A 21,067-nucleotide genomic window follows, 5' to 3' on the forward strand; every position below is an offset into this window, starting at 1 on the left:
ACCACTGCCAGCTCCACTCCACACTCCTCCACCTCCTGAGGATACTCCATTGACTTTGCTGGCTATGGGAAAAGCAAGATTCATTTTGTTAAACTATCCTTTCTCAGGCAGCATTTGCTTACTCTATTTTCTGTCACATGCATTCCCTGAGATGTGGCCTCCCTCCTGCCTTATCTGTCATGTCTCTCTACAATCTTTGCATCACAATTCCCTGGTCCTTGCCCGCTCTTTCCTGCTGTACAGACACCTTTTCCTTTCCTGTTCTTCTACTGCTTCATCTCCTCTGTGCTTGAAGGTGAGTGGGCCAACCTGGCTTTGAAGACTTTCAAGCCATCCTGCTGGCTGCTAATGCTGCTGTGCCACACATTGTTCTTTTTGTCCACTAGGCACTTCCTTATTTAATGAACAATGCCTAATGCCCTTAGTTTGTGTTCATTTATTCTCCTTGTTTTTCAGTTATCTTCCATTTTGAAACTATTTCTGAGCCTCAATTATTTCACTGTTGCAAACTGAGGGGCAAATCTGCCATCTGCTTACTTTCTTCACACTGGGGTAGGAAGTTCATGGGTTCACCCATTTTCAAGTCCTCAAAATACTTTGGTTTTTCTGGCACCATGTTCACATCTGTTCACTAGATGATTCTTGGTTCTGTATGGTCACTCAACTCGAGAAGCTGACAAAGCTGCCTGTGTATCACTAGAGGCTATAGCACTGTCCCACAGGGTGAGGCTGGAGGCGGGTCTAGACTTCACTTCCTTAGCAAGGAGTGTTTCCAGAGACAGGAGCATACCTACTGCCTGGGAGCACCTGAAACACAGGAAAGGAGCTGTGCCAGCCAGTCTGATGTGCCTAGGGGTGATGATATAACCCAGGACCTCACTGCCACAGGTTTAAGTGGCAGTTCCTAGGCTGACATTCTTGACCTGATGCTATACTACACTAAAACCAATGGTGTTTTCACACAAAAGAACGGTTTCATGATACTGGCTTCTTGCCTCAGCCTTTCATTGATGCTCCTTTTCTACAAGAATCAAATTGAAATGGCTTCTTTGGGCCATAGAGACGCCTCACATAACTGTTTATTTACCATTGTTTCCAGCTTTCTTTCCGGTAGCCATGCAAAAGTGCTTAATTATCATATGAACACGCTGCACCCCATTCTCAATGGTTAATTCTCATTATTAACTCTTGGTATAAGGCAGCTATTTTTGGAGAACTTATGATGAACTAGTAAGGCCTAAGACAGAAAGGCAAGTTTTCAATCTATTATTCTGAAAGCTGTAGCAAGACATTAGGGAGTGGGAATAAAAACTATGAGCACTGAATAAACTATGTACAATAAAGATATAGAAAGGGATGGGCAAGCCAGCTATCCTGACTTGACAACATCTGAACAGAGTCCTGAGGAAAGTGTCAAAAGTTGCCAGGTAGCTGGTAAGGAGGAGGTGACATGCTGAGCAGAGACGGGGTGATGGTAAAACATCAAGGAATCCATACAACTAGAGCAGGAAAGCCAGGCGTGGTGGAAGAGCAGCTATAGATCACATGAGGCTAGACTTTATATCTGTGCTACTAGGGAATGGGACCACTCACCAGCCACAGTGGCCATTTATATTTAAACAAAATAAATACATAAATAAAAACTAATGTCAGTCATTCAGGTACACCAAGGACATTTAAAATGCTTAACAGCCACGTGGAGCTGGTGGGTACCCCACATGACAGTGCAAAAGAAGGGACACTTCCATCACTGGAGAGCACTAGTCTAGATCACCAAGGGTCTGACGTGTTGTGTTAGGAATTCTGAATTTTATCCATATAAGGCTTTTACTTAGAATCAGCAGTGAGTCTGATTTTAACAGGGTTTGACAAAAGTTATAATGCTAATTAGCTTATATCCTCACATCCCACTCCACTCCAGTTCTTTCACTATGGAACATAACACCTAGAAAGTACACTGGCCAATTCACACTCAATTGACTCATCAATACAGAGTTCTAAAGCATTATGCAACTCATCATATTGGTAAATGTTAAGGGAAAACCCCATATGATCAGTCAGTAAGTACAGAAGAACTTTCAGTAGGGCTCAACACCTGCTTCTTCTTTTTTTTTTTTTTTCCTACTTGATATAGAGTATTTCCCAGAACCTGCAGCAAACAGCAATAACACTAAAACCAAAGACAGAAATGGTGCCTTCTAGCCAGCACTGCTTTATTCAGCACTGGTGCATTCTAGCTAGCTAACACTGCAGTACTCAGCACTGTGCCACAGGCTTTGGCCATTTAACAGGACAATCATCACAGAATATGGATAAAAAGAACCCACTCATTTGTGGGGGTTAGCACTTCAGCAGCAAATCCCCAACTGAATTCATGTTTAGATGAGCATGCTCTACTATTTGAGATTATTTTCCTGGACCTACTTAAGAATACACAGATTTTTCTGAACATAAACTGAGAATATTATGGGGTCCTATGTGTGTGTGCTATTTTGCAGGTGTCTCTTGTTGGTTTCTCACCAGCTGGGACTGACTACATTGTCATTAGCTCTGTGTCTTCTTTGGAGAGAGTTCATTATGCAATGGGCAATAGATAAGTAATCTGAGGCACAGACTACAAATTCTAGTGCTTCCTAAAAAGCCCCAAAGGCTGCTCTATCCATGGACCACTTGGAAGGATTGTAGCTCCAAGCTGGTCAAAGTTCGACATTTTAGGAGACCTGGATTTTCTGATGGCTACCTGACAGGTTTTACACAGAGCTCTTCAACAGACTAAATGAACCTAGGCACTAGGCATTCTTGACCCTGGCATTTTCTATGGTATTTTAGATAGCTAGTCCTAGAATGTGACATTATTTTAGAGCTTGTATGTAATTGACCCCTCCACTGGCACTCAGAATGATCTCATGTAACAAGAAAGATAGTAAGAATGGTCAATGCATGCAAAGAAAGCCTACCACTGTGTTGGTATGGTGGGAATTAGAAGTCATAGAGAAGGGTAAAGAAGGTAACCTCAAAATACTGAGGTTGTTCTTAGCAGAGACTCTGACCCTGACAGCCTGTGAGGGAGCAAACATGGTTGTTTCTATAGTGATTCTGCTGCTTTGGCAGCTAGCATTAAAGAGACAAGATCAATCACATCATTTATAGTCACACTGAGAACTCTAGAAGCACCCAAGCAACAAACTGACAATTCCTATACTGTTCCAAACAGTTGCATACTATATTTTTTTTGAAATAAGCATTTAAAATGAATTCTGAAATACTAATTTAAGGACTATATTACTAAAAATGATAAATTAGGGAGAAGGGATTGACATCTGAAGCAAGCTTGTTCCTAATTTGAACTAATAAAATAAAATAAAATAAAATAAATGATAAATTAATAAAGTTCACTAAAAATGTGCACATTTTAATGGGACGGCTCTGAAAATACAGTAGCATTTTTAGGTGTTTGTATGTACCAGCTGTTCTGAGGCCTATGGAGCTACACACTGCCCTGCACCCCATGATGCTCACTCAAGTGTGTGGGTGGCTACTGACCCCTTCAGAAATGGTTCTTACTTATCTGGTGCTGAGCACAGAAGAAAACCTCACACTGCCTAAGACAGTAGGAGAATTTTTCCCAGGTAACTGCAGGGGAGAATCTCCAACTTCAGATCCTATTTGTGGAGACACCTTTGCCACCTACCTGCCTGAAAAGGGGACTTCTTTAATCCAGCCAATGATCAAGGTGCCATCCAAGTGTAACTGAGCATCTTTCACTCACAAATTAGTGAACTGTGGCTGCACTGTGTGCAAATCTCAGGCTTCTTTTGATCTTATGGATGCACTTTATACTTCTGTAACAGCATGGAAGGATATTAAAGGATGTTACCCTATGCGAAATTTGAGTAAAACTTTGGCCAGAACTATGCTTATGAAGAATTTGCTGAAGGAGGAGTTAGAAGGCTGTACTAGTAAAAAGTGTTCCTGAATGTTTTAAGTAATTACTAATCATCCAATGGCATCAGCCAGTTATAAGAAGAGAAGAGGGACTGGTTTATTAGAAAACATGGAGAGGCCTGTAAGAAATGAAGGAGATAGGATCCAAAAAGTAATCGGGTGTCAGGCCACCAACTGTACAGTTAACTGTACTTGACGAGCCCAAGCCATCACTTTTGCAAAAGTACTAACTTAGTCACCAAATCATTCCTACCAGAAAAAGCAGCATGAAGAAACAGGTTGTGCCGCAGCAAACTGAAGCAGGCTTCCACGACTGACTGGAAATTTTTATACTAGCTACTGTCTTAAAACAGGGTATCCCACTAATGAGCTTGTGGCTCATTGTCTGTGGCTGACATTCAGGATTTATGTTTTGTTTCCAGATATGGAGTGAATGTATATAAAAAAATATTAACTTCAAAAATAACTGTGTTGTTTAAGACAAAATTATAATTACTGTACATGTGGATAAGAAAATTTAAGACACAAATATTATGTAACTAATTTCTATGAAGTAGAAAATGAATCTGTACTGAGATGTTATTTTCATGTACCATCTCTAGTGTTGCTAAGTACCTTTCAAAGTCATGAAAATGTTCTTAAAGCATCTCTGTGCCAAGTGCTAATGCCACATTTATATGCCATGACACCACAGAGAACTGAAATGTGCTTGCATCATAAGTTATGCAAAGTACTTCCTTGTGCTTTAAGGTAAGAAGTATAAAGGTTTAGTACAGTTAATAATCTATAAGCCCTAGGGCAGGGGTCCTCAGCCTTCCTAATGCTGCGATACTTTAACTCAGTTCCTTATGTTGTAGTGACCGCCAACCATAAAATTATTCTCACTGTTAACTTCATAACTGTAATTTTGCTACTGCTATGGGTCATAATATAAATATTTTTGGAGACAGAGGTTTGCCAAAGGGGTTGCAACCCACAGGTTGAGAGCCACTGCCCTAGACCATGCTGGGACAAATGGATCTTTCATTAATTTTTCCTCCCTGAATAGTGGTAAAATATGTATTTCTGGCAGCTGTCACTGTCCAGTCACTAACCCACAGGGAGGGTAACAAGAGATACATGGTCTCTGTGTTAGGAATTACATTATCTAGAACACACTATTTAAAACAGAATGACATGATCAAATCTAATTTTTTCTTGATGATGATGTCATAGCTAACAGAAAAGTGAACGAAAACTAATTACCACAAAACTGTCTAGGGTATATCTACTTTTTGAAAATCTTAACAAAGTTCTCTAAAAGGTTTTAACTATTTCAGCTTTTATATAAAATCACATTTTGCCAGAAATTTTGTGGTTTTGAGCTATCTTTTGGTTTTCTGTCAGTTTTAAAATTCGAGCTACCAAATAAAAATAGGAGTTATATTGAGCATAAAATACAAACCAGTGCCTACAGGTAAAATAGTTGCTTTGACTCCTACAAGCTAGGGCTTATGACTGCCTGGTCACTTCCAAGAGACTAACAAACAGTAACTCTTTTAGTGCATGGTGTTTATTTCTTAGCAGGTATGAAGGCAATAGCCCTATACTCACTAAAACTCTAACAAACAAATAAAATGGACACATGTAAAGTTAGTCACAATACTTAGTATTTTCATATTTACCTGAATTGTGGTATTTTTTCCCAACATATTCAAATGCAAAGAGTAGCTGGAGGTCTGTTGGCTGGGAATAATGAGCTATTGCAAGGCATACCTAGGAAAAATTCTACATTTAGAATTTGAATTTAACACACTTAGTTAAATGAAATGTACAATAAGGCCTTGGTCATTGGGAGAATCGTCCTGGAGCAGTGACTACAGATACTATTTACATGTTTTCCTATTGACCTATAATATAAAAGAACTATTTAAGGGCAAGTATCTCATTCATTGTTGTGCCCCCAAGACACTGTTCAATCTTTAATTAGTACACTGTGCATATTCAGTGTGTATTTGCTAAATTCAATTTTTAAGTGGAATAATTTTATCTGTAAATAAAACTTGAAAGCTAAAGAAGCGGACACCAAAAAAAGACAGTAACAACATATCCACTCAACAACAACAAAACCCAAAGTTTCAATTTTAGTGGATTTTCAAAATCTTCAGGGATTAAAAAAATCTAAATCTAAACAACAGCCACAAAAACTTAAAATTAGGAGTATCTATATCTAGCTACAGATAAAGATATGGCTGGCACAGAGAAGTACATTTAAAAAAAAAAAAACATTCCAGTGAAAAGGATTACAACTAGAAAAGTATGGGCTAGCAAACCAACAAATGATAACTTGAGCCTGAGCTCTACTAAGCACTTGCTATGACTTGTGTGAATTGGACAACTTGAGTATACCTAACCATCAAAGGAATTCTCAATATAGAAACACTATTATTCTCAAAAGCTATTGGACAGAATGAAGGACAGTGTTCCATGTTCACAAGCCATGGATGAGACTGAGAAAGAAAATAGCCCTAAGTGAACATAGAAGGAAAAAAGAAATCTAAGGCATGTGTTGAGCAAGAAGGGTAGATGGCCTTTTCTTAAAGTGGTTATATATGACTTAGAGATGAAGCATAACAGAATGATACACTTTTGACAATGAGCAAGCAAGAAAAGTTCATTGTTAGCCCATTTCAAATCAGTGGTGTTTGGAGTGAATTGATGCAAATTCCATTAAGCATTGACTATTTGTCAGCTTGTTGCTTAAACAATATTTTAAAGCATCTTCCAGATAATAACATTTCCTATCATAAAAAGTTAAAACATAAACCAAGGATACATAACTTGTCACTAGATTTATTTGGGGGGGGGGAGTTCAAGGCAGGGTTTTTCTGTGGCTTTGGAGGCTGTCCTAGAACTAGCTCTTGTAGACCAGGCTGGTCTCAAACTCACAGAGATCTGCCTGCCTCTGCCTCCTGAGTGCTGGGATTAAAGGCATGTGTCACCAATGCCTGGCATGGTGTCACTAGATTTTAATGTAAGGAAAAACTTCTTAAAACTTCTATTGCCTTGATTTCTCGGTGCCTAACCACAGAGAGCATCCAGGAAGGATCTACTTACAACTCTGTAAGACTACCTACATTCCTCTTTGCAATTCCTATCATGTACATCAGCCTGCGTGCTGTTTAGTATTAACAGCCACATCGACAGAACCTAGACTCACTGGCAGACAAGCCTCTGGACATGCCCTGACTAGGTTAACAGTGGCAGAGCCATTTCTTAGGCAGGGGATCTCAGATTGTGCAAGAGGAAAAGCAAGCCTCTCTGTTCTTGTTACTATGGTGTAATGTGACCTGATGCTTTCTTCAAGCTCCTAACCTAGAACTGTGAGATGTAGCCCCTTTCTCCCTTAGGCTGCTTTGGTCAGAGTTATTATCATAACAACAGGAGAAACTATGACAGTCTTCCTTGAAGGACTTTTAGCAGCAAAACTTCTCAATCTATGCCTTGACAAAGTCTGCATGGACATGTTTACTTCATACAGACACTTAATGCACTTTTCACGGCTGCCCTATTTTGCTATGCTGCTGTAACTACATCCTGAAGCCAGACATGTTTTATGGTACCTCTGTGGGCTTCCCTGAATTTTAAAAATCTACACTTCTTCTAAAAAGTGTTTTTGGTTAATTACTTGGCTGTCTTGGTGATCTGCTATGGTTTCCATGTACTTGCACAACCCTGCTCACTAGACAACTCTTACCTTTCCAAGGATCCCTTAGTCATCTATGGTCAGACAAAAGCATGCCTGTATACATTGTGTCTGACTGACTGCAGCCACATCCTCTGCCATGCTCACTGCTCCTCTCAGCCAGCCCTACTTACTTGTAAACAGCCATATCTAGTACACATGACTCTTAATCAAATTTTCCTGGATGGAGCCCAAGAAACCAAAGCTTCTGCATGCTATAGCATCACCTGTGACTTTCTGGACAGACACTGTGGCTAGCAGTAACAGCATTAAACATGTTAGCAGGTGGATCACTTACTAGTGTAATCATGAAAATGCTACCCACCACTATAACTAGTCTATTGCTTTTTCTAAGAAAATTAAAAAGCTGCATAGGCCCATTTACACAGAAAAAATTCACAGATCATTAATGATGGAACATGTTTATGAAGCAAAAGAGCACAAAGCCCATGTGTGAAGCCAAAATCCAAGACAGCCTATTTCTAAAGCTCCTTTAAAAATCACACAGTGGCACACTAGCTTAGAGGCAGGTATGTCAAACAGCATGCACACTTAGACAGAAAATAATACTGTGAAACTGAAGCTTGGTTTAGTGACTTCCAGGACAGTGGCTTTTCTAAGAAGGGACACTACACTGCAGATTGAATTTGCTGTTCAGAAGCATGACTATAAGCATACATGAACTGTTGGCTGGCACAGGCATATGCACACTTGCATATCTGGAGGAGACTCGTGTTGTTTCTGTGGAACACCCAAAGAAGAGAGAGAGACAGATGTCTATTGTCTTTGCACTTTTCCCAACACACTGTTTTAAAAGCCTAGGTCCAAATTCCTGGCTTCTACTTGTAAGAGACTTTGAAAGTCTTTATAAGATCTTGTTTGCAGGGCTGCAGAGATGGCTCAGGGGTTAAGAGCACTGACTGCTCTTCCAGAGGTCCTGAGTTCAATTCCCAGCAACTACATGGTGGCTCAGAGCCATCTGTAATGAGATCTGGTGCCCTCTTCTGGTGTGCAGATATACATGGAAGCAGAATGTTGTATACATAATAAATAAAATCTTTAAAAAAGATCTTGTTTGCATGTAAAATTATTCTTATTATGCAGATATTCCCTAATTAATAATTTTTAAAGGGAAAGCCCATAGATGACTTATCTTCCAACTGAAGCACAGCACTGGAGACATCAAATCCAAGGGATGATGAATCTCTAGCTCTACCACATTTGCAAGAAAACCAAGTTCCCTATCTTGGCTTAAGACCAAGGAGGAGTATCAGGTTTCAGGCAAAAATGACAGCTCAAGCCAGGTGTACTCACATCTGTGATTCCACCAGCATATGGAAGACTGAGATGGGATTACCACTTTCAAGCCAGCCTGGGCTACATGTTGAGATCCAGGCTAGCCAAGAAAACTGAAACCAGGGCTAGTGAGGAAGACTAGTCCACACAATGCTTACTGCATAAACATAATGCCCTGAGTTTGATCTCCAGAACCACAGTAAGAGATGGAGGCAGGTGGTTGTGCACACCTTTGATCCCAGCACTCTGGAGGCAGAGGCAGGTGGATCTCTGAGTTCGAGGCCAGCCTGGTTGACATAGCGAGTTCCAGGACAGTCAGGGCTACACTGAGAAAACTTATCTCAAACACACACACACACACACACACACACACACACACACACACACACACACACACACACACCACACACACACACACACGGAGCTGAGGGCAGTAATGTGCACTTGTCATCCCAGAGGTGTAGAGGGGCAGACAGGCAGATCCTTGAGGCTCACTGGCCAGCCAACCTAGCCTGCTACTTGGCAAGCTCCAAGCCACCTTTCAAAAACAAGGTGGATAGTTCCTGGGGTTGACCTTTGGCCTACCCAATCACAGTCAACATTGACTGGTTTTGGTATTTTGTTTTGATTTTTTTTAAGTGTTTTACTATGTAGTTCAAGTTGACTTTGAATTAAGTATTCTTCTGTCTCAGCCTCCCAAATGCTGGAATTACAGGTCTGTACAACTATGCCTGGCTTGCCAACCTTATTCTTTGTTTGTGCCTAAAATGTCCACGGTGACTAGAAGGGAGCATGAGATCCCCTGGAGCTGGAGTTCCAGGAAGTTAGGAGCTGCCTGATATGGGTGCTGGGAACTGAACTCGGGTTCCCTCTAAGAGCAGAGGTACTCTTAACTACTGATCCATCTCTCAGCACTACTGTAGAACTAGATGAATGAAATTCATTTCTCACCAAAAATAAAATAAAGACATCAGATATTTAATTCAATTACCATTGATCCACCTACCATGTATTTTCAAAGTGATAAATCATTAAAGGTAATATGAAGATATTTCAATTAAAAAAATCTTTTCATACTTTCTTTCAACCTCAGTTTTGAGCAAGGATCCATCAAAAGGAAATGGTGGTTCAAAGTTTCTATAAGGGCAATGTCCAATTCTGTATCATTAAACTCCTTTCTTTAGATAGACCTTCACCAAATATCATATTTCTCATGACAGCACAAAGATAGTAAAGATGAAGAGCACTGTGATACAGTTGCACAAACTAACCTAATTTAGTCAGGAGACAATTGAAAGAGAGCCAATTAGACAGACAGTGTTAGAGCAGCATTTACCAAGATGTAAACCAGTGAGCCAAACTAGGATTCTGGGCATTCCTGTTTCAAACAAAAAACAGAAATGCTTTCGGTATTTAAAAAACAATCCACAGTTCATGCATCACAGAATTCTAAGCATATACCTGATCCTCTTAGAAGAAATTAAAAAAAAAAGCATTTTCCACAGGAAAGTTAACATTAAAGATCCCAGGAAGCAAATAAACTGAGCCTTCACTTCCCAATTGAAGGCCTCGCTGTGTTGCTTATGCCAGCCTTGAACTCCTGGCTAAGTTCAGGTAATCCTCCTGCTTCACTGTCATTGGACGATGGGTGCACACAGTCATAATTGCAGGATTCATTTTTGCAGCACAGGCTGACCTTGAGCTCTAGATCCTCTGGATTCAGTCTACCAGTAACTGGGACTATAGGCATATGCTATGGGATCAGCTGCTACTGAACTGACACAAAAACCTTCACTTGAAATTTAAAAAAAAAAAAAAAAAAAAAAAAAAAACAGTGAGTTTTGCTAGCCATATACAACTCTGTATTTAAAACATGTAAATTGGAAGATTTCTTCTATTTTGTCCCCATGGCTTCCATTGCCCCTCACCTTCCTCAGTACTGCACAGAAGACCAGGCATACTTCTTTGTAAGACACTGGGAAAAGAATTGTCGGAGGCTTGGCTTTGATGCTCAGTGTGCTTTGTTCAGTTGGTGACTACCCACTGGCATTAGCACATCTGTCACACTGTCACTGTGACTGTTCCTTCACACTCATTTATCCCTGCTTCCTCTTAACTAAACTTGTACTCTTTAGGGAAAGAAGCCACAGCCTGCCTTTCTTTTCTATTTTGAAAACCTAGAACATTGTGAAGGAGTTATCCAAAGACACCCCTCCCCCATCCAGTGCTGGCTAGTTTATGTCAAGTTGACATAAGCTAAGTCATCTGAGAGGTAAGATGACTTACCTCCATAAGATCAGCTTGTAGACAAGCCTGTAGGATAATTAATGATTGGTGGAGGGGGGCCCAGACCACTGTGAGTGTGCCATCCCTGGACTGGTGGTCCTGGGCTCTATAAGAAAGCAGACTAAGCAAGCCAGTAAGCAGCATCCCTCCAGGGCCAACGCATCAACTCCTGCCTCCTCCTGCCCTGTCCTGTCCTAACTTCCTTCAGTTATGGGACTATGATATGGAGGTATAAGCCAAACAAACCCGTTCCTTCCCAACTTGCTTTTGGTCATGGTGTTTAATAGAAACCCTAACTAGGACACCCAAGAAGAATGTGAGCAACTGAAAAATGAAACCTTCCTCACCAAATGAACACCAAAACATAATCAGCAAGTACGATAAAGCAACCAGATAATTATGATTTCCATTCACTGAATATGTCCTCTGAAAAATACAGTAAGAATGGGAAGCTTTAAGCCTTCTGAAAGAAAACTAGGCCAACTCTAAATTTCTTAGGTAAAACACTCTGTTAACTCAATCTCACAAGTGCTGTGGTAACCCTACTCTCAACATGTGGCACATCATGGCGATAAAGTTTTCATAGGTTCTAACTTCATTGGTCAATGGCACTACAAGTAAATATTTAAGTTTTGAGACAGTGCCTTGGCTAAATATTTTATCTGTAGTGTTCTACCTGTTCAGTCCTAAGAATGGGCATATTGACGTAAAATGTCATCATCACAAACAGCAGAATCCAACCACTAAAGTTATCAAGCTGAATGTTTATGCGATGGTTATGTTGGCTGCAGATAAAAACATTACCTCAGATACACTACTGTCACTCTGCTCCAGTCCCAGCAGCCATACATTTTTAGATATCCATCTCAAGCTTGCCTTCCAGTAGAGAAACTGCTGGCTCTGGTTCTAAAGACAAATCTACTACCTCCTCACCAAAGGATATGAAGACCGCTAGTTGCCTTAAGATATTTCTGACAGCCCTAACTGGCAACGATAGGAATTTGACTGCAGTCTACTGAGCATGAAAACCGATGCACCCTTGGTAGGCTAGCACTGCCTCAGTCCTAGTCCATTAGGACATTGCTGCTGTGTTCCTGCTATAGGGGAGCAGGCTTTCTCCCGGGAATTCTCGTAGCTTTCTGCATCTTCTGCATCATACCAAAGAGAGGGACAGGTGATCTACCAGCTTCATCCTACTGAAAAACTAAAATAAAGAACCAAAGAAATGGTTTCTGCTCTTAACTTTTACTGTGAGGGTAAATAGTAAGCATTCCCTGGAAGTCAAGGGAGAAATAAGTCAATTAAAAAGTGTCTAGTTTTGAGTTGCCTCTGCAGAGTAAAATTCATTGACTAAGGTTTCTTTAAACCACTAATAATCATTAGGTCCCTTCTACAATATACATTTACCCAATTCTTATGAAGCCAGAGTCTAGCTTTCACTTTGTTCACAAAGTTCTCTAGTACTAAATTAAAAGCCTTACTAATTGCAATTACAGAAGATCTCCAAGTTTTCAACATTTTTTAAATCAAGAAAGAAACTGGATAGCACAGTCATAAAGTAGAAAATATGCCTATTTCTATGAGTCTTTAATATCTTAGTACCTAATAAAAATACATAGATTAGTTTAAAGTAGCTATAAACTAACACAAGAAAATGGTTCCCTTATATTCTTGGCTTTAACTGTACTTAAAGAGAAAACTAATGGTAACTTCCCCTAAACATCTGAGCAATTAAGAAATGTATGCAAGGCCAGGGGAGGCTTCAGCAGGGAAAGGAGCTTCCAGCCAAGCCTCAGAACTCGAGTTTTACCCTGGGGATGCACATGGTGGGAAGAGGCCCCACTACAGTAAATGATCCTCTGACCACATGTCAGAGGACATGCATACACACACACAATCAACGAAATAAAAACAACTTCCACATAACTAAAAATAGTAATATAGTACAGAATTCAGAATTTGATAAAGCTTAGTAGCATTACCTTTTTGGCACTTTCAGGACCCGATTCATCAAAGCGAAATCTGACAATTCGGAAATCTTTACAATAAATTATTAATTCTGTTGGGTTAAATTTCAGCTTCTGGTTGGGACCTAGGACTTTCTGCTTCCTCTTGTGGTCATTCACTGAAGAAGAAAAAAAAAGGGGAGGCGGGAATGTGACAAAGTTCTTTCCTGATGCTCTTAGTATCCTTAAACAACTTTGCAGCAGAGACCAGCACCGCAGCACCATGGCCTGAGCAGACCCCACTGCCGGGGCAGACCCTGTTGCTGGATGCTACTTCCTGGCTTTTCATATCTACTTGTGGCTCCTAGAACTTTGGAAGGCTAGCTCTATGATTCGGTGATATTTTAGAGGATCTTTGCATTGATACATTTAATGGTTGAATTTTTAATTAAAAAGAGACCATAACTTGTAAATATAAAAAAAATCATCTCTCCATTTTACAAGAATTTCCTGACTTCTCTGCTTGCTGAGTTCTTGGGACTTAAAAAGACATAAATATAAAATTAAGTCTACAGAAATAAAGTTCCAACTCAAATACTTGGGACTATGGTCCTTCGAGGAATATTTCTGGATTTCAATAAACTTTTAGAGACCCATTGCATTTTATGAGATGATCTCACTGTGCCTCCCAGGACAGCCTTGCACTCTGGCACTCTGGCACTCAAGTGAGACTTCCGCCTCCACCTCCCAAGTTGCTGAGGCTATCCTCTAAGTGCAGCCATCACATTCAGCTTCAATTTTTAGAAAGAACACCTGCAGAATACCACTTACCTGTCACAATCTGCTCAATACATGTCAAAGGAACATCATGTTCTCCAAGAAGGAGATTTCTGTAATGGAATTTCTGAAATAAAAAATTATATCCAGGTGAATTCTTTTCTCAATGGCCTCAAAATGGTAATAGCAAGCCTTACTTTTAATGTGATTGAAAAAAAAAAAACAGTATACTATTGCCAAGGAGCACAAAACCCTTTGCTGTGTAGCAAGGGCCATTCATCCAAAGGGAATGGCTTCGCACGGCACACATTAGTAGGGAGTGGAGGGAGGACACGTGTGTTTTGAGTTTTGAGACAGGGTTTCACTAGACAGCCCAGGCTGACTTTTTTTTTTTTTTAAAGATTTTATTTATTTATTATGTATACAACATTCTGCTTCCATGTATATCTGCACACCAGAAGAGGGCACAAGTTCTCATAACGGATAGTTGTGAGCCACCATGTGGTTGCTGGGAATTGAACTCAGGACCTCTGGAAGAGCAGTCAGTGCTCTTAACCGATGAGCCATCTTTCCAGCCCCCAGGCTGACTTTTAACACCTGAGAACTCTTTAGCCTCAACTACCTGTGTGCTATGATTACAGGCATAGGTTAGCCCACCTTCTCCCCACACTTTTATTCTAACAGAGAGAAATTAAGATATATACCACAATGCTACTATAATATCTGAGAAATATGATCAATTCTTTATAGGCAAACAAGTGTATACCTCATTCTAGATGAATTGGTCATAAAACAAAAAAAAAGAAAGGGGACCTCAGGTGATCAGATTTTAGTGAGTAAAATCATATCTGACTTTTATAAGAGAGTCAGTAGGGGAAGTAACTATCTAGAACAATGATCACTGCAGTTTTTTAAAAGGTCTGTTTTGTTTAAAGACAGGGTCTGGCTCATGTTCACCTTAAAACTATGATTTTCCTGCCTCTTAGAAAAGGCTTTTGGGCTTGGGATGTAGGTAGAAGTCCTGGGCTTGATTTCTAGCACTGCATAATATTCTGGCAAGGTGGAACTTATCTGTAATCCCAAGATTCAGGAGGTAGAGGCAAGAAGGTCAGAAGTTCAAGGTTATTCTCAACTACACATGGAGTGTAAAGCTAGCCTGGGGTACAGGAGACCCTGTAAAAGGACAGGTAGAATGGGGTAGAGAGAATGAAGAGAAAGCAGTAGAGAAGGCTTTTGGTGAGCGACAACCCACTGTTTATACCTCCTAGAAAATACTTCCTGATCATTTCCAAACTGAAACACAGCTGTCAGCAAGGCACTAGTCTATCACTGGTCCTAGATTTAAGGTTTCTCCTGCTCAGTATGTCTGGAGTCAGAGAGCATTCAATGAAACCAAAAACTAAGGGGGGAAACACAAGTCTACATCAGATGAGCTTGTCTCCCTGCATACCAAGCTTTGTTAATGCCTTAAATTTAGTCTAAATATAATTCAGAGGATTAACGCACACAAGAATATGCAGAAAATATTGGAAATTAGTGAATGACTGCATGAAATAAAATATACTTACACATAGATCTCTCAAAGAAATGTTTGGGTTATTAAAGAAACATTTAGTCAATATTTTTTCACTCTTAATATACACTAGAAAGTACAATTCAAGTTTCTGGGAAAACAGCTAATTTAGTATGATAACAAATAAATCAGTAAAATGTTCAACATTTATAATATTATACACCAAATAACTGAGATTTTCTCTTTATGATTAGTCAAAAAGAATATTTGTTTTTATAAACACATTTCTAAAAAATGGAGAAAAGGAAATAACTCCTTACTGAAAAGAATATATGACCAGGATATTCCAGAGGATAAATGAAGCAGAGTTTTTAAAATTATCTCACTAAGCCTAGTGTGAGTTGTAATCAAGTACTTGGAAGGCAGAGGCAGGAAGATCAAGAGTTCAAAACCAGCCTGAGCTGCACAGTGAGACTCTGGACTGGGGATGTAGCTCAACATCAGAGTATGTACAAAGACCTAGTCTGGTCTCTAATATTACACCAAAAGAAAACAAAACAAAAACCACAAAACCCACTATTCCTCAAGCAAGTTGTGACATCCTCCTTCACTTTGTTTTTTTAAATTATTTTTGTTAGTTCTTTGAGAATTTTGTACAATGTATTTTGATCATATTCACCCCTCCTCCAACTCTTCCCAGATCCATCACCCCTTACCTACCCACACAAATTTAATCTCCTCTTTTTAAGTCTGTCAATTCCATTTTTTAGTTTGTTTGTTTTTTCTTTTTCAAGACAAGGTTTTCCTGTGTAGCTTTGGAGCCTGTCCTGGAACTAGCTCTTATAGACCATGCTGCTCTACCTCTGCCTGCCTCTGCCTCCCAAGTACTGAGACTAAAGACACGTGCCATCACCGCCCAGCCAACTCCATTTTTATAGAGCATATTTCCAACATTAACAATTTATTGATAATTTTCCACAATTTCCCACATCTCTTATTTATATGACAATATATTCTGCTTAGAGTTAAGCCCTTAACAAAACTACATAGTATACAAATAAATACCTGTAATGGCATTGGGTCATCTGTAATAAAGGAAATTTTGAAGTTACTGCATATCAGCTTTCCCCACAAATCATACTGGCTTGTGTCTGTTGCAATGCATTTTCTCACAAAATTGACTTCATTTACAACGATTTCTCCTAAAAAAAAAAAAAAAAAAATCTCAGTGAGTTACAAATATGCCAAGCAAACACCCAAACCACTATGTGCCCTTGCAGGAGGACTTCATGACTGGTGGCATCTGAAACAGTTGTGAAGAGGAGCAGCCACTGGCTGCTGGCTGCTGGCATTCGTAGTGCTTTGTGTCCTTAATGGGTATGGTACAGAATGAGGCCCAAGAAGCTTTGGGGTCTCAGCTGACTTAGCCAGAAAGGCTGGCCCCAGCCTGGGACTTTGCTTCTGCTGCGCCATCTCTAGTTAACTAAGTCCAAAGGTGTTCCTGAGAAATTTGTGATGGAGTATCTGTGTTTTATCAAGATGTAGTATGCCCTAACAATCATGTCTTTGATCATTTTGTAAGGCATGAGAACCAAAATCCAGTTTCATCTGCTTTAGAGCAGATAAAACTGCTTTAAATATACTCCGTAAAAATCTCTGAACTCAAATTGTAACCGAGTAAACAATAAAACTTTTAAGTTTGAGTTAAAAGGGAGGCTTTGAAAAACAAATATTAGAAACTCCCACAAGAGTGCTCACAAGCTTTTGGAAGGAGCAATTTCTCGAAAAGCAATTGAAAGCTTGATTATCACTTTAAGACCTACAACGCAATTAGACAGACACATTTTAAGTATCACAGCAGAAAGCCAGGAAATTTACAACTCCGATTACCTGAAAACTGTTTTCATAGTGATGACCAGAACCTGCTTGCTGACAATCCCCAAACACCTCTCTCATGAAGAATGGAACTTTAGTTTTAACAGTCCTCTCTAAGAAAAATGTTAACAATAAATCTGAGTAGTGATGAATAAATTTTACTCAACGTTCCTAAAAATTCATGAGGCTAATTTTAAGAACAACCCCTAATATTTATCTGAGGATTTAATTCCTATGCTCATGTCAAATTCCTGGCTCAAATCACTTGAGAAAATTTCCATCCTGAATACAAGCCTCCTTCACATGGCTTATGGCCCTGAATGCCAAGTCCGGCTCAGCTGTCTTCCTCACCCTCCCGTCTACCCACAATGGCCTTCTATGAATCCCTTTTATATACCACACTGCTTCCATTTATGGGTCTTTGAACATGCTCCTCTGTCTTGGAAGATTTTTTTTTCCTTTGAGACAGTGGCTGCGCTCAAGAATGCTTTAAAATAATCCTTGCCTAGATGCAATCTCCCTTATCACAGCACCATAGACTTGCAATTGCAGTGCTCATCACAACTACAGTTTGACCACATGTTTACTTTTTAAGTTAAGGCTCGCCTCACAGCCAGGAGTATACATCCAACGTTGGTGGAAATGGACTTTTTGTAAAGTGCTGAAACTTTAGTGCAGTACCCAGGACATGGTAGGTGGATGCTAAAAAAGTGCTGAATGATGAATGAACTCAGAGCCCCTGGTTTACTGAAAAGGAATAAAACCAGTGAAGTGAGTGGAAAGCAAAGCAAATAACTTACAGGTAGCTCACTAAATCAGATGAGGAGCTGCAACCCCGCACTTAGGAGGCAGAGGCAGAGGCAGAGGGAACCAGAGTACAAGACCAGCCCACGTACATGGTCAGACTGTCCCTAAAAAGCAATAGCTGAGGATGTAGCTCAGTGTTACAGCATGCACAAAGACCCTAGGTTAGACCAACAACAAAACAAACAAATAAGCCAAGCTCACCAACTCTATTCCTCTAGGAAGCCCAACATTCTCTAGCTTAATTGTTAATATGAATAGGTGACATTCCCAACAGAAAACCAGCAGCAGAGGAACTCAAACTGCTCTGAGCAGTGCTGAAACCATCATTCAATCTGGTCAAGCAGCCAGATGAGTGGAAAGATGATGACTGGTACACACAGTCAGAATGTAATCACAGAACTGCCACAGCTGTCCCCCGATACACAGAGAACAGTATAACCTGGGATTGGTGGCTTCTCGGTGCTTGTTCTGACTGATTCTTTAGAGAGTATATGTGAGAAGAAGGCAGATGTTTTCTCTATTACAGAGATAAGGGACTTGGCACCAAAAAGGTTAAATCACTTTTATACACTAAGACTTTAAAAACACAAATAAATGTGAAATTTATCAAGTGTCCCTCAGCACCCATGGGGGATTGGTTCCCAGACCCTGTGGATGGATGCTAAAGTTCCTTATGTACATGGGGGGGCATTGCACATCCAATATTTAAAGCATCCTCTATGGCTTGAAGTACCTAATACAATGAATCACTGCACGGTATTGCCCAGGAAGTAAGGACAAGAACAAAACTGTGCATGTTTTTAGATGATTTGCCATCAAGAGTTGGCTGAATTCACGGATGTGGAACCTAGCCACAAAGACCTTCTGTCCTTGCTTCTACAAACTTTCATAAATGGAAATATGTTATAGTGACATAGAACAAGTAGCAACATTGAATTAAAGATTCAATTGCATTCTAATGAGAAACAAATGAAATTATCTTCAGTTCCTTCCAAGAGCACTTACCAACTGCCTTATCACAATCTAGGATACTGAACAGTCAACCTCTGTCTCCTTTGCTCTCAATTATACAACTAAAATAACTGAACTAATTTCCACTACAGACAGAAAATACCTTCCTGTACAGTAACCCAAACTTTCTGCTTAGCCTCATATTGCACCACCCTCACCCCAACCAATTTATCTGAAATAGGACTCTCAAAACAATGCTACAGAAAGTCACAAGCTGCACCATTTATGATTCATTCATACTTGTATGTAGTTAGTCAAATAAAAACCACCTAAACACAAGCAAGTCACACTGTAGGATTTCCTGGGAAAGGGCAGAGACAATCATGGTAAGAAAAGGATAAAAAAGCTACAGGACTAGGACACTGTGGCCATGCTAGTACCATCTGCCAATTTTATCTCTATCTCCATCTCTACCTATCTCTCTACTACCTACCTACCTGACTGTCTATCTCTTACCTAACTACCTACCTGGCTATCTCTCTCTTACCTACGTACCCAACTATCTCTCCCAACCCCCACAACAGTCCTTATCTAGCAACTGGACTCTTACCAATGCAACCAGGAGTAAAACATCCAGCCTTCAAATTTAGTGAGGATAAGACAAAGGAAGGGGGAATGCATATCAAGGCTCCTTGGGGTGGTAAACCATAACCCCTGGGCTACACAGAGATCTTGCCTTTTTTGTAAATAAAATTTTATTGAAATTTTATTCTTGGGCTGCTTTTGGCTGCTTCACAGGACAAAGGCAAAACTGAGTACTTCTAACATAGACCTGACCCACAACACCTACAACATTTACTGTATGGCACTTTACGGAAAGTCTGCTGACCCCTGAATTACAGATGACTACCTAAGCATGACAACTCTTAAATTGCCTAACACAAAGCTTAAATGTGTTTAGGTGTTCCTGTCTGAAGGTGGTACATATGCAATGCTACAGAAATCTAGGCATTCCAGGAGGCCCACTCAGTGCCAGGATGAATACAGAAAACCTGCTTCAGAAAATGTGTCCATCAAAATCAAGACTACTCTCACCAATGAGCTGCAGCAGTCAACGGATAGTGCAGTCTGCTCACCCAACAGTGGCCTGCTCCTAATGTTTCAAAGGAGGGGTGGGGTGTTCTAAGTTGCTATCATAAAAATAGCCTTGCTTAAAACAGGGAAGAAAGAGTACACAAAGCAACCTCTTCTCAAATAGGCTTACAAAGAGTAGCGATGCAAGAAACACATTTTCTTCTTTACACTTACATTAGTGGTTCTTTGGTATGTAATTTTTTTTTTAAATTTATCTCTGAGGTTTTTCTATAATAAAGTAAAAAAATAAAATTAGTGACCTCGAAGGAGAAATTCCTATTAAAATCTGTAAAACTTCCGAGGCCACGGACTTTCCTGGAGATGGCTCCTATACTGGCTCTGTCATGAGAGGTGGTATTCTAGGAATGGCTCACACTGGTTCCAAACTCTTCTCTAACTCCCTACTCAGCATAGTCAGTCACAGAGGAACCGTACACACCACCAAGCGCTTTCCAGAACAGCACTTTGGGAAGTAACAGGGAGTGCTCATGACAAGCAACAGGAACCTGGCTTCAGTATGGAATAAGCAAAAGCATGCTAGCAAAACTTTGTAAACTAGGAGCTAGCTGAGAGTTTCTACCAAGGCCTGGGAGGGAACCGAGAAATCACTGATGTTTTCTCAAAACCTACCTAGAAAGAAAAACGAGAAAAGGACTGTAAAGATAATGTCTCCAAATGGGAAAATTTTAATCTCCAAGGATGACAAAAAAGATCGTATATGTTGTCTTTAATGCCCCATGGAATTAGAAAGTCAATACATGTTTGGTAAATAGAAACAATTTTTCCCCAAAATTTCAGTTTGGAAAATAGTCC

The 21,067-nt window shown here is 40.0% G+C and overlaps 1 protein-coding gene across 4 annotated transcripts in view; it reads right to left on the minus strand.

Annotated features, from left to right (window-relative positions):
• The window catches only part of Mtmr10 (myotubularin related protein 10), a 63,504-nt gene that overhangs the window by 24,665 nt on the left and 17,772 nt on the right, over window positions 1–21,067 (minus strand). For 3 of the 4 annotated variants that reach the window (XM_027408071.2, XM_027408072.2, XM_027408070.2), the window contains 5 exons: window positions 16,553–16,689; window positions 14,029–14,101; window positions 13,234–13,376; window positions 5,610–5,700; window positions 1–62 (listed from right to left, as the gene is read on the minus strand). The exon at window positions 1–62 is cut by the window's left edge and continues 119 nt beyond it. In XM_027408071.2, coding sequence (XP_027263872.1) covers window positions 1–62; window positions 5,610–5,700; window positions 13,234–13,376; window positions 14,029–14,101; window positions 16,553–16,689 — 506 coding nt within the window. Of the gene's footprint in view, window positions 63–5,609; window positions 5,701–13,233; window positions 13,377–14,028; window positions 14,102–16,552; window positions 16,690–17,377; window positions 17,476–21,067 lie in introns of all 4 variants that reach the window. The other variant, XM_027408073.2, reaches the window with a different exon arrangement.

The sequence above is a fragment of the Cricetulus griseus genome, chromosome 3, assembly GCF_003668045.3.
Source record: "Cricetulus griseus strain 17A/GY chromosome 3, alternate assembly CriGri-PICRH-1.0, whole genome shotgun sequence".
In the NCBI taxonomy this organism is placed as follows: domain Eukaryota; kingdom Metazoa; phylum Chordata; class Mammalia; order Rodentia; family Cricetidae; genus Cricetulus; species Cricetulus griseus.